General features: G+C 39.4%; 2 protein-coding genes across 5 annotated transcripts in view; both read left to right on the forward strand.

Annotated features, from left to right (window-relative positions):
• The window catches only part of LOC122084970 (ER membrane protein complex subunit 6-like), a 13560-nt gene extending 9103 nt beyond the window's left edge, over positions 1–4457 (forward strand). For 3 of the 4 annotated variants that reach the window (XM_042653398.1, XM_042653389.1, XM_042653381.1), the window contains 2 exons: positions 3224–3243; positions 4049–4457. In XM_042653398.1, coding sequence (XP_042509332.1) covers positions 3224–3243; positions 4049–4079 — 51 coding nt within the window. In that variant the 3' untranslated portion in view covers positions 4080–4457. Of the gene's footprint in view, positions 1–3223; positions 3244–3928 lie in introns of all 4 variants that reach the window. The other variant, XM_042653406.1, reaches the window with a different exon arrangement.
• Positions 4458–10382: 5925 nt separating this feature from the next.
• The window catches only part of LOC122073426 (pentatricopeptide repeat-containing protein At1g64580-like), a 10580-nt gene continuing 6535 nt past the window's right edge, over positions 10383–14427 (forward strand). Inside the window, exon 1 of the mRNA XM_042638011.1 lies at positions 10383–10870. Coding sequence (XP_042493945.1) covers positions 10383–10870 — 488 coding nt within the window. The remainder of the gene's footprint in view (positions 10871–14427) is intronic.

Here is a 14427-nt window from a genome sequence, read left to right on the forward strand (position 1 = left end):
AAAATCTCTCATAATTATCTCTCTCTCTCTCTCTCTCTCTCACACACACACACACACACACACACACACACACACACACTCGTCCCTAATTTAATAATTATCCACTATCCATAATTATCTACCTCTCCCTCTCTCTCTCTGCCCTAAACGTGGGGGAGAATTTAAAAAAAAAAAAAAACTCCGTAATTCATAATTATCCACTACCATAATTATCTCCCTCTCCCTCTCTCTCTCCCTCTCTCTTCCCTAAACGTGGGGGAGAATTTAAAAAAAAATATCTCTCCATAATTATCTCTCTCACACTCTCTTCCCTAATTTAAAACTTTACTAATTTAACAAATAGAATATGTCTTAGTGTGCATATGTGATGCGTAGGCTGGCATGAGAGAGAGAGAGCATGATTTCTCCATATTTAAAAGAAAAAAAAAATACTCTTTATAATTCATAATTGTCGACTATTCATAATTATCTCCCTCTCCCTCTCTCTCTCACTCTCTTTTCCCTAAACGTGGGGGAGAATTATTATAAAAAAAAAAAAAAAAAAAAAAAAACTCTCCATAATTATTTCTCTCAATCTCCTCTGTGTCACACTCTCTCTTCCTTAAGCGTGCAGGAGAGAAATTCTCTCCCATTTAACACATCTCCATAATTATTTAAAAAAAAAAATTCTCTTCATAATTATCTCTCTCAATCTCTCTCTCTCACACTCTTTCTTCCCTAATCGTGGAGGAGAGAAATTCTCCCCCATTTAACATCTCTCCATAATTATTTAAAACAAAATAAAAAAATTCTCTGCATAATTATCTCTCACAATCTATCTCTCTCTCTCTCACACTCTCTTCCCTAAATGTGGAGGGGAGAAATTCTCCCCCTCCCCACTTGTAACACCTATATTCACTCCTATCTTAAAGTCACCACTCTCTCACATTAATTCTCACCACTCTCATTCACTTTCATTCACATTCACATAGATCCTCAAATGATTATATATTCAAGTGCTTGGATAGCTTGCAGCAGTTCTTCTCTGGCCGATTTCACGATTTTTTATTAGGTTCTAAAGTTACAGCTTTGAGTGAGACTTCTCTCATGTTATAGCTTGTATGTTGGAGAATTCCTCGTGGTTTCTGATTTACTTGCATTTCTCTCTTTTTCCTGGATTAGCGTGTTCTTCCAATTATCCAAAACACCTAGCCGCTTCAAATCATCTTATCTACAATCAATTGTAATTGGTTTCAGAACAGGTTAGAATTTGTAATCGCCTTTTCTCTTCGAACATTAAAGCGTGATTTAATTATTTGTTATTGTTTTTTCCTAATTGGAGAATTAATTTGAGTTGTTGTTTGGATCAAAATCAAAATTTAACCGAATGGCTGGTGGTTTGCACTTTAACTGTTTAACAAATTTTGATTTGCTCATTTTCTAATTAATGTTTGGTTTAATTTGGTTGCTTGTTCGTGAAATGTTTATTGGATAAAAATAGTTTTTACAAGAAAACTGGATGTATAGTTTGATCAAATATGAATGATTAATTGTTCTTTGTGAGTGTTATTGGCTTCTATATATATATATATATATATGTAAATGGTAAAATCCTGGAAAAACCATGTGAAAACAATGCAAATTACTAGGTAGATTCTTAATTACGGAAGTAGTGAAGATGTAATTTGAACATTGATGTTATCCACGGGAGGCTTAGGATCAGCTATAATGCTGTAGATAGCGGAATTCTTTCAGAGAATAAACCAGATGTAACCAGTCACAAGAAGCACCACCAAAAATAACAACCAGCAGCATGGATCAATAACCAGAAGGAGGCTCAAAACAGCAGCCAAAAACCCCCAAAACAACAAATTGCAGAGAAGGTGAAAACCCTTTAAATTGCAGAAACCAAAACCTCAAGACCGTAGATGGCTAGGGTTGTTTGTTTGGTCTGGAATTTTGAGTACAAACAGTCTGGTATAGGGAGAAAAGTTCTCCAATAATCACAACAATCAACCCACGAGAGACTGTTCTTGGAAAATCTCCCATAAAATTGGGGTTTTGATAGGAAAGAAGGAATTCTGATCTTCCACGCCAAGAAAGTAATGATCAGTTCATAAAACAGTATTCATAATGATGTTTGTGATTAACCAGTGGAGGAGAATAACCAACATCACAAAGAAAGACCAATAAAAGAATCAAACTTCTATGCACATGGAAGAAAACCTCATGTGCACGTGTAAAAGCAGCAAACCCTAGCTTGAGGGAATCTCCGAATAAACTTTTTGCTTCTTCAATAACTTCGTAACAGTAATGATGAAACTCTAGTTTTGCATGATCAAGAAACTAGGGTTTTAACAGACAAAACACTGCATAAGTGGCTGGCACCAAGGAGAGGGAAAACCCCTAACCATACTGAAAATAGGAATGAAGAAAGAATCCCAGGTACTGAAATCAATGCTCCGCTACCATTTACGGTAATAGAACTTGAATCATGACCTGGACATAAGAAAAAGTGGAGAGAAGAGAAGAGAAGCGACAGGAGAAGTCAACCAGAAGAATAGAAGATGAGAGAATGGAGAGAACACTAGCCATGGTTGGAGTGAGGAGCAGAATACTCAAACCATTGGAAAGGTGGAGGGGTGGGGGGATTTGTGTATATTAAAATAAAACCAACAAATTACAAATGAGGACAGGGTCCACAACTAAGGACATGACTTAAGTGTACTTCACACTTCAGAGAGAAATAAGAAAGAAAAAAAAAAGCATTACAAGTATACCCCCATAGAACCCTCAGAATCGACACCAACTTAACAATTTAATTATGAGATAACCATGTCAATGGTAGGGCCAAATTATGAATTATGACTCTTTTTGAAATGGACAATAAGGGGCCATTTCTTAGAGCAAGGTAAAAGCTGTGGGCTGCTAGGGCATATGCCTGGGTTTGAGTACCCAGGCCCTTGTACAGGTGGGACCACCAGCGCTAGGTAATGGCACTTTTTATGAACTGGACATGAAAAGTAGTTATTTTTCTCTTTCTTCCCCCATCCCATCTATGCAGATTATCTTTCTTGTATTGCTTTGTTTCTGCATGCATTTGTGTATCATGTTCAGGAATAGACATTCATTGGCTTTTTTTGCTTTAGTTTAATTTCTGGAACTTCTCATGTAATATTTTAAAATTGCTGATACTTTTGAATGTTGTTAGATTTTTCTTCATTGTTCTGATGTTTGTTTGCAGTCATTTGTGTTGTTCTGGACGTATCCTTTATGTAGTTTGATACACTTAATCATATTAACAAGACTATCTTATTAGGAAATAACAATAGGGAGAGGTATAGGCACACCACCCGTATGCGGTAAGCTAGCGGGCAGCAATGGGAGCGTGAGATGGGGTATCAATTGTATCATATTGGAGGGGTAGAGGGGTCATTTCAAAGGGGGAAGAGATAGATACAGTGGGCGCTAGCTTATGGTACACTGGCTGTGTGACCAGCCTTCACCCATATACTGATAGAGAGGTCATTTCAGAGGAAGAGATAGATACAGTGGGTGCTAGCTTATGGTACACTGGCAGTTTGACCAGCCTTCACCCATATACTGAAAACCTATGTTTAGGGAAATATATATATATATATATATATTCAACCAAATTTTAATTGGGAGGAAGAACCCTGCACCCTGCCAGTCTGGTGTTACCTATACCCGGACACAGGCGGGTGCGAAAAGACCACACTGCCCCCGCCCTGTGCACTGGTGTTGCTACAATAGACTCTGTTCTCTCCCCCATTTTATTTATACTCAAATCAACATGTTAAACCAGTATCAACCTCTCAGCTTATTGGAATAGGAGGTTAATATGATTTAGATCTACAAAGCAATATTCTGCATCATTGGTGGTTGACCATCATGCTTGGAAGATAATTGTAATGGGCTCATGTTGCAGGGAATGAGGAATGGAGTAAGGTTTGCATTGCAATAAGGAAATCTAACTGGATTCTGATTTAGAATGTAGTTCTTTAAACTTACATAAATAATCAAATCCCATTTTCCTTGACGGAACAAGATTTGCATACGACATTGTCCATATATTCTGAGGGAGTGTGACTGCAAAACAGAGCTACCCACTGCACGGAAGGAGATGAACGCTTGCTTGCTCCATTGCCTGCGATGATGTGCTTCTGTAATACCTCAGGTTGAGGATTCTAAAGAATCTTCTTGGTTTCCTCCTATTGCTTTATTCTTTTCTTTACATCCTTTTGTTTTCTCAGTGCCCCTTATGGGTAAGATTTCATCGATATGCCTCAATTGGATTAAATTGTATCATATGTGCTCTTTAAAATTTTTGGTTTTCCTCCGTGGTTGTTATATGATTTTATAGCCAGTCTGAACATCACTGACTAGGATACAATGAATTTGTAACCTTATTCACAATTCCTCTATTTTATTGGAAGTGCTTTGGATGTTCACATGAACTATACGGCACCATTGTTAAGGCCTAAAGGTGTTTGTGGAGATTCATTAATCCTTTGTAATCCAACTTTCTTCTTCGATGGTTGATGGAAGTGGAGGTTGAGATTGAAGGAACAGAGGAGTTTTGACGGGAAATCCCGCATCAGAAAAGGAATTCTCACTGGAGGAGAAGTCAGTAGGTGATTGATTGTTGTTGCCATCCACAAGGCTCTAGGGCTGCAGACTCGAACACTTACCTTCTATAGTACGGTTACGCCTGTCCACATTGGATTCCTATTTTAACTCTAAATTATCTCCTTGTGTAAGCCTACTAAGGCATCAAACCTCCTATATATATCCATGTAACCTCACTATTGAAATCAATGAATATAATTGAATTGGCATGGTATCAAGAGCCAATCTAAAACTCCAACGAGTTAAACCTCTCCTTTAATTCCCCCCTTCTCTTTGCCCCATCGTTGGCTCCAACATATCTTTGTCCGATGCTTCCTCTCAAACTGCCATCCCTCCCCCACCATCTGCTCCATCATCTCATCCATAGAGTCACCATCATATTTCTGTCAAAATTGCCTCGAAGAACTTCATCTGGTGGAAAACGCTGGTTGTTCCCCTTCTCCGAGGGTAGCGGCTGGTCTATGTTGATGGCACTAAGCCATGTCCTCCTGACCCCGAAGGTGCTGAAGTATACATGACCGATTCCTAGCCTCCTGGTTGCGTCTCTCTCTGAAGACGTGCTCCCCCTTGCTATGGGTAAGGACACAAGCAAGGACTTGTGGGATGCTATTGTTCATTCTTTTGGTTCGGCCTCCTCTACCTGGCTCCTCTCCCTTCACATGGCCCTTCAACGCCTTGTTCACAAGTGGAATGCGATGGTCTTAGTTTCTCCAGCATGCCAAATCCCTGGTTGATGAACTGGCTGCTGCTGGCAAGCGTATGATCCTTGAGGATTTCAATATCCATATCTACCGTGCACTACGTGAAGAACTTCAGGACATACTCCCAAACAGATTGGAAACAAAAAAATATAAATGTAGGAAGCGCCTCATGTTTAGATTCAGAACGCTTTCCCTAAGGTTGTTAAAATCAAACTAAAATCTTGAAAGTGTTTAATAAATAGTTTGGTTTTGATTTCAAAATTGAGACTATTAAGTTTACATTGAACAATTACTAATAGAAATCACATAACAATAAACAATTTAATTCAATGTTAAGTTTACATCTATGTCAACAAAAAACTTGAAACAAAAAAAATCGCTTGAATAAAAATTTAAAATCTTAAATAATTTCAGTTTTAATATTTGAATTTGTTTATTACGATACGGTTCTAATCTTACTTAAAAAATTCTTATACACATTTAAACCGAACTATTTACACCAAAACCAAACCGTGTAACACCCTCCGCATTCCTTATTAGCCCAAGAATTTTTGTTTGTTGGTTGTTTTCAAGGAGGGGAGAGAGGGTGAAGAAGGTGATGAGGGAAAGTGAGAGCCGCGGAGGACGTTGCAACCGATACACTGTCGCTTGATGCTGGAAAAAAAAATCATAGAAAAGGAAGGGAGATAAAAGAAAAAAAATGAGCAGGACAGAGGACAACACTGCAAAGGAAGTTTGTCGCCTGTGCATATAAGAGAGTGAGGGAAAGAGGGGATCTCGTTCCGTCTCCAGCTAGTAATAGATTAACCATGAGACAAGTCTTTTGGCAATACAATCAGTTCTATTCAATTAGGGGCGTCAGTGTCAAACTCGCAGCGGTTCGACTGATTAGATTCGATCGTTTAAAGATTGGTTTGACATGCATTGATTAGTAAACGTGCTGAGTTTAAGTCCGATCTCTTTAAAAATAAGTAGTTCAAGAAGCAAAGGGTAAGACCAACGAGCATCCAACCAATCTGGCCCAATTACAGGCTCAACTCGGCTCGATACGTTTAACTCAACCGTTTATATATATTTTTATAATAATGTATATATTGATATTTTTTTATCAATTATTGAATGTAATTAAGTGTAATATATTTTTTAAATTGTTGATGATTTAATAAATATATTAAAATATCTTAAATGTAAGATAATTAAAGATTGTTTAAAGCCCGTTGGTTTTATAGGTACAACACCTCATTTAAGATTCGATTATAGCCTGATTAGGAGAAGCCTTGTTAAAGCCTGAAACCCGATTGAGCCTAACATGAGACCGACTAAGATCGACTCATTCTTTAAATAAGTAGGTCATAATCCAAGAGTATAGGCTTGTGAGGCCCGACTAAGACCGATCTAGCCCGATCAATTGACACTTTTATAGTCAACTATTACTAGGGTTTTTAAAGGGTTGAAATCCTTCATGAAAAATAAAAAAATTTCAATAAGAGGATATAGGTGGATCCATAGATTTTTTTCTTAGGACAATTGATTTGAAGTGCGTATCTATCATAGGACTACATGATTACAGTGCTACACAGCACTTATGAACTCAATCTAATTATAGCAAGGTTTGAGAAGACGGAATCGGAGTCAGGAGAATCAGGATTGGTCAAGGGGAGATTGATCCAATCCTGATCTGGGCTGATCTGGATTGAAGAGAATTGACCCTCTCTGGGCTCAATGATTTTATTTTTTTACTGTAATTCGTCTGCTGTACCAATATATTGGTATATTATCGGTCAAGAATTGGGATCTGTTAAAGCTAATATCAAATCAATCCAATTGATTCAGGCTGATCTAATCTGATTCTTCAAACTTTGATCTCGGCTTTCAAATAGCACCTAGCAACATTTTCCTACAATTGTGAGAATAAAATTAAATTTATCACTAAAAAGCAAGACTTGTATACATGAGGTTTCCAACAAAAGAGATCCCAAGGAAAGTAAAAATCACCGAATTAATTCCACAAAAATATACATATGACTGAACTACTCTATCATACCAAGATGAGCCATCAAAAGCCAAATTTTAGTGAGAAACTCTCCACCATCAGAAAGTCGTTGGGCATGGTGCTTCCCACTACAATTGCTTGCAGCATATGACAGCATCTCCACCCACACACCACTTATGATCTTCCATCTTTCTTCCTCTGCAAACGATTTAAGCAACTTTGCTAGCTTATGTGCTTCTAATAGCACAGATTTGCTTCCATCTGCTTCAGTGTCTTTTATCAAATCTTGGGCATTCGACCTAAGCAACCTCTTACTGAAATCTTGTGTTTGTTTTTCACCAAGTGATGATTTCTTCCTCTGAAGAATGAAAGAAAAAAGCTTTCTTTCTTTTTCTCTTTTATCTTTGGGCACATGATCAAACAATTTTTTAACTGCAGCACAGGTGTCTTGAAACCTAATCTTTCCAATTCTATTGTTCAGCATAAAAGGGAGATTGAGAAGAAGATATAACAGATAATCAGATAAAGCCTTACTTACTTTAACTTGATGACGAAAATTTGTAGCTTGGCATTCGATTGATTCAAGATCATCAGAATAGTAACAGAGATCTGTCGCAACATGCCAAATAAGAATGCTTCGATCAAATTCAATATCAACACTCCAACCGAGTTCTGCTAGGTAATTGTGTTCCAAGCATTTATTCATATTCATTACCCATTTTCCTCTGGAATTGAGAAATTCTTCACTTTTGATTTCTTCATCAGATGTCTGAACTCTTTCTTTTAATTGCTGGTAGATGAAATCTTTAATGTCATCAGAGACATGCATGTGAGTTGTGCTCCAGTTGTTTGCTAACCACTGTTGAATTGATTCTCCGAAAGCAGAAAGATTTAGTAATCTTCTGAATATTGTTGGCTCATCTTTGAAGCAAAAACTGAATAGATTATATTGAGCCATGATGTTGTTAAAACACCATGAATATCTTGTTGTCTCAGAAGCTACTCTTCTGGCCCCACATCTGCTGATGAGTTTAGAACCAAGTGATCGATAAGAGAGGATGAGTTCTAAAATTATCCCCGAAAGACGGTTGAGGTTGTGATTATTCAGCCACACAACAGTCCATTCTGATAGAAGCATTTGAATGATTTCGTAGGTTTCTTGAATAAGAGCCCAACTAAACAAAAGAAGGCCTACTAGAGAGTGGAGGAAAAGTCCAATATCAGAATAGTAGTATGGCTTCTTTTTACCGCACAAGCTTAACATATCAAGCTCACCACTGCGAAAGAACAGTACTAAGGCATACAGAAGAGCAGAATATCTAAGGAATCGTAAATTGCAGGCTAGAGAAGTACGAACCACAAGGGCTTTGGTGAAGAGCAAATCATACATGAATCTGAGCTCCACATCAATAATTTGGAAGGCAAATTCACAAGGACATTGTAAGAAGAATCTCTGGGTATCAATAATACTACCAGAGCAGGGGACAATGAGATCCACAAAGAGGCACTTGAAACTGCAGAAATATTGGTAGCCTTGCAACAATATTGCCTTACTAGTATCTAATTGGTCTTTCCATATCCCATCGTCCTGTTCCGGGGCAGGTCCTAGTTCTGGTGCCGCCACCATTTCAGATGCATATTCATCTCTAGGAATGAACTGGGCATCACCATCATCATCATGAGGTAGTAATGGAATTGGCATTGAATCTAATGTCCCATCATCTGGTGCATGTGCATGTGCAGGTGCAGGTGCTGGTGCTGATGCAGATGCCATTTCTGGTGCCACCACGATCTCAGAAGCATATTCATTCATGGGAATGAGCTGAGGATCACTATCATCATCATCATCATCATCATCATCATCATCAGAAGGGACTACTGGAATTGGGCCGGAATTAGGAGAAGGAAGCATGGAATCTCTAGGATTAGCCATGTTTGCCGAGTGAAGAGCCCATGTCCTCTCCCCATACTTGGAGATTCCAGCCAATAACATCCATAGGAGAACTACAAACCAGGACCCTCCAAGTTGTTCTCTATTGACGAGGAATAGTTTAACATGGATGTAGCCGGCAACTCCTACTCTGTAGAGGAGCTGAATGGAGTGCCTATAATAGAGCTCATTATCTACTAAAGAGATGGCCGTGAGAGTATCAGGGCCTCCAAGATGCATTAGAAGAAAAGAAGACCAAATTGGGGTGATTTCGTCTAGTTCATCCCCAGGTAAGCTGGTTATTATCCCAAGGCTAGTGGTGGCTGCAACATCAGCCAACTGATATGCAGACCAGAGGAGGAAGGTGAGCCATTTCTTTGAACAACGTTTCCGAAAGTTTCCAAAGAGGGTGAGGATGACTTGGAATGATAAGCTCGTCAGCAGCGTCATAGAAAAGCCATCGGCTATCAATGGCGATAACATACTGGGAGCTGCTGTTAGCAAACCGGCAGCCGTTCCCGACTCTCAATTATTGAAGCCAATCTGAGTCGTCTTCTTTGTGCCGTTGAGAGTAAATAATTGATGGAAAAAGGAGGGTCGCGTCCAAGCTACGCGGTAAATTGACCGTCCCCACCACTATAATTTAGGGAAAATAGTCATCTGTTTTTCTCATCCCTGTTTTTCCTTGTTTTGCTACCTGCAGAACGCGACACGTGGACAACTTTAAGACCAACACACCGGATGTAATAATCCTCACCCAATCTTGACCGTTGGTTTCCTTGTTATCCACGTGTCGCATTCTACAGGTAGCAAAACAAGGAAAAACATGGATGAGAAAAACGGAGGATTTTGATCCATAATTTAGAGGATCTGACTTCATCGGGGGATGCGTGTTCAAACACTCTCAACCCTTAATGAATCCTTAAAAGGTTGATGGTGTTGGAGATCTTTCGCATTTTTTCCCCATAAAAGAAAATTCAGCGAAATTTTAATTTTAGCCCCACCCACTCTAACTACCCACCTTCCTCCTTGATCCCAACGGTCAGTCGGTCGGTCGTTGCAGAGGTTCACGTGCAAAGACTCCAATTATTTTTGCCCAAGGTTGTGGTTTTTATTAATAGAGTAGTCGATGATGAAGATGAAGATGAAGATGGAATCGTCTTCGGAGAAGTCCAGAAGGTTGATGAGCAGCTGCCGCCATTGTTGCGTGGGCTTCATCTTCACCCTGAGCCTCACCGTTCTCTTCTTGTGTCTCAGCCTGCTTCCTTCCACACCAGTCATCTACCTTGAGTACTGCGAAGTCAATATCACAGACCCCGCCGTATTCATCTCCTTCCATCCAGAGAACACCAACATGGACAAGGAAATTTACTATGAATACTTCAGCGTCACTCTATCTTTTTATCAGTATTACAACATAAGCAATGCCATGCCTAACATCATCCCCGTTGGGAATGCTTTGGCATCTGGGTTCCATCAAGAGTGCCGTATCAGGGACAACCTCTATGGGGAATACTTTCCTCCGAACGTGACTATTCCCTCGGAATCAGAAAATTTTAAGAATGAATTGTTGATGGATGAAATTAGTTTTCACGTGAGAGTGACGGCGACGTGGAGGTATATAATCATGGGAAGGAAGACGGGACCCCACAATATGATGGTCGGAAGTAACTTCTACTGCAGTACAAACCCCACATTCAAGGATAGAATGGACTGTTTAAGTGACGGGAGTCACGGGACAAAGCTCCAACGAAACTGCTGTCATCCGCGTTGCTGGTTTGCAAATAGCTGCTACGCCGGAAAAAATTCGACTTATTAGGTAGGGGGATTCCCCGGCGGCAGCTCATGCTTCATGTTTCAGGGGGGGTGTGACGGTGTCATTTTGCTTTACTGTTTGGTAGTAGTTTAAGCTAATTTCATAAAAGAGAATATTTTCACTAAGAAGTTGGTTTTTTTTTTTGGGTTTAATCTATTTGTAACTGATCCGGTTACGAGACATATTTACGCATCCACATCACTTACTAATTCTTTAATATATGATATGTTTTTTCTAATTTCCCACTCCCTCTCCCTCTCCCTCTTCCTCTTCTCTCTCGTCTCCCTTCTTCTCCGTCTCCGGCTTCATTTATAGTAGGTAATCATTTTAGTCTCCAAACGCTGAACGTTGAATGCGAAATCGAATTCAAAAAGGAAAAAAAAGAAAAAGAGTGGATTATTAGTCCGTATAAGAATGAGTGTGGTACGAAGACCTGATCCGTTGTGGACAATAAAAATTACAAATTGAGAGAGAGAGAAAAAGTATATTGCGTTTCAAATTAAGAAGAAAGAACAATACCCATTGGCACAAGTACGTGGCTAGACATGCTAGGTTCAAAAAGATAGTGCTGCTTTCATGTTGAAGATACTCCTGTATGCCCTCCCATTAACGTACATGCTAGCATGTAACTACGCCAACTGATTTATATTTTCTGAGTTTGGTGAATGTTCACTTATGTGAACTGGGCTGTTCACTTACACTATATGCTTGACATGTGTTAATTCTCTTATTATGCTAACAGAGTTGTAAACGTTTACTTAACTGGGACTAATATTATTAATACTTAAATAATAATATAAATAAATAATAAGAATCCCAAAATAAGCGGACTCCACCGGTGATTCCGTTGGAAAATCTCAATCCTCTCTCTCTCCTTGCTTCTTCTTCAACGCGGTTCCTTCTTTCTACAGCCGCCATCATCATTATCATATCTCTACAACTTCTACCATGCAGCTAACACCAAGAAGTTGCAACGAAACAAACGAACACTGACATCAGCAACGAAACAAACATTTACTTGCGACAAATCTTGTAACTTGTTCTCTCTCTCTCTCTCTCTCTCTCTTCACGACTTTGGATTTCTCCCTTTAAATTTTAAGGGGACTATTGTAGCTTATATTTATTAAAAAGACTTTTTGGTGTTTTACCTGATTAGTCTTAAATCTATTAAATTACATAGGTTCAAAAGCAAGCAAGTCGATGGCAAATTGTTTTTTCTTTTTCTTCCCTATATCAACTATTTCCGTCTTTTTTCTTTTCTTCCCTATCTTAACTGTTTAATTCCTTTCATTGCATTTGAAGTGCAATAACTGTATATAGGTGTGATCGTATAGAGAAATCGAAACTTCCAGTACTAAAAATAGGTACTTTTTATTTTATTTTAAATATTTAATTCAATTCTGAATTCCGATATTAGATAGAGTAATTGTCAAAGAACACTCACTGTTAGGTGTTATTAATCCTTCCCTTCTTCTCTCTTTATCCCTCCTTCCGATATCTTCTATTGGTATTAGTTCTGATTTATCTTTTCTTTATTTATTGAAGTGAATCATTAATTTCTCCCTCTCCTCCTCTCAGTTATTATAGTCAACTAAGAATTGGATTGAAGAAGGCGATGCCTTCAACGCATGTTGGATTGCTGGCAGCATCAAGTTAGGCATCCCAAGTGCTTACCGTCCAATGTGCACTAAAGGGGTTGATGTGTTTGAGAGGATATAGTTTCGATCCGATTTCTCAAACCATGGTTGGACTTGATGATGTGTTTGGGTCTGATTTGTCACTAGGCCGGGGCCCTTATTTGGGTAGCTTAAGAATTGCGGAAAAGGAAAACAGTTCAAGGGAATGATTAGCAAATCTTCCCCTCCTTCGACTAGGGTTATCCTTTACACAGCCAGGCCTCTCCTAATTAATTAATTTTATTTTCATTGTTGAATGATCTTCCAGTACTACTATGATCATGACTAGCTTTCCTTTAATATATATATATATATATATATATGAAGCAGAGGAGCCCGGTGATTATAATGTTCTACTTTGTTTGAGGCAATATAGCAAGTCTATCATTAGTTTGCTGACCATTAATCATTGCTTCATAATTTCTGTTTCTTTATCATTCCTTTTCTTTTTTCCTTTTTGCGGAGGGTGAGTAGATAGGCTGGGAAGATGACTTAAATAGTAGGAGAGGATGATTTCTCGGTGTCTAAGACTCTAAGATCCGTGGGCAGCGAGGCACTTGCTAGAGAAGCTTCTCATGTGGAAGTTTATTGGTTGTCCAGTGGGCTCCAAGAAGCAGAAAATATTTTTTATTTTCTTTAGAATCAAGCATGTTAACCATTTCCAAGACACAGTGGACTGACCTTCTCTCCTTGTCTCCCTCCTCTAGCTCTAGGCCTTGGGGGATTGTTGGAGACTTCAATGTCATCTGCTCTATATAGTGCATGGAGGTAACCACATTGATCCTCAGGCTGTTGTATCCTTCAAAGACTGCATTGACGATCTCAATCTCATGGACCTCAGATGGTCGGGTGCCAAATTCACCTGGCATAATAGAAGAGTTGGTTCCCACCGGGTGACTTGCAAGCTTGACAGAGCCCTCGTTAATGAACCATAGCTGGACTCCTACCCTTCCTCCCATGCTTGCTTTAACCTCCCTGGGATCTCTGATCATAGCCCCATCTCCCTCCATGTCCTCCCTTTCCACTCGTTCGGGCCCCAACCTTTTAAATTCTTTGATATGTGGATCTCTCACCCGGATTTCCACCAGCTCATTTACTGTGCTGGAACATCCCCATCTTCGACTCTCTCTCCCCCTCCTTGCTTTTGCCAAAAAGCTCAAGAATGTCAAAGCCACCCTCAAACTTTAGAATGCCTCCACCTTTGGGAACATCTCCTCTAATGTGGCCATCGGTCGGGAAAGGCTTCTCTCCATTCAATCCAGGCTCCAGTAGGATATCCTCAACCCTGCCCTGCTTGAGGAATAAAAAGTGGCTGCTTCTGATCTTTCCTTACTCCTCAAGCAAGAGGAGCACTTTCTCCACCAAAAAGCCCTCATCAAATGGCTTGAGCTTGGAGACTCCAATTTGGCTTATTTCCATCGCTCCCTTAAAGCCAGAAATAATGCCAACACCATCCCCATGCTCATTTCAAGTTCTCTCTGATTTCCTCAAGGGAACATCAGCAACAATATGGTCCTGAATCTCATCAACAATAGGGGGTGCAGGCTCAACCACTACAGGTTGCACAGGTTCGTGAGTGGGGACATTCTCTTGTTCAATGTGAGGCTGTAATACAGTAGACGGCAGTGTCATAGGCATAGGTACAAGAACACGTTCCTCCTCAAAAACAAAGTTACGTGGTT

This window comes from Macadamia integrifolia, chromosome 1 (genome assembly GCF_013358625.1).
Source record: "Macadamia integrifolia cultivar HAES 741 chromosome 1, SCU_Mint_v3, whole genome shotgun sequence".
Taxonomy (NCBI): Eukaryota; Viridiplantae; Streptophyta; class Magnoliopsida; order Proteales; family Proteaceae; genus Macadamia; species Macadamia integrifolia.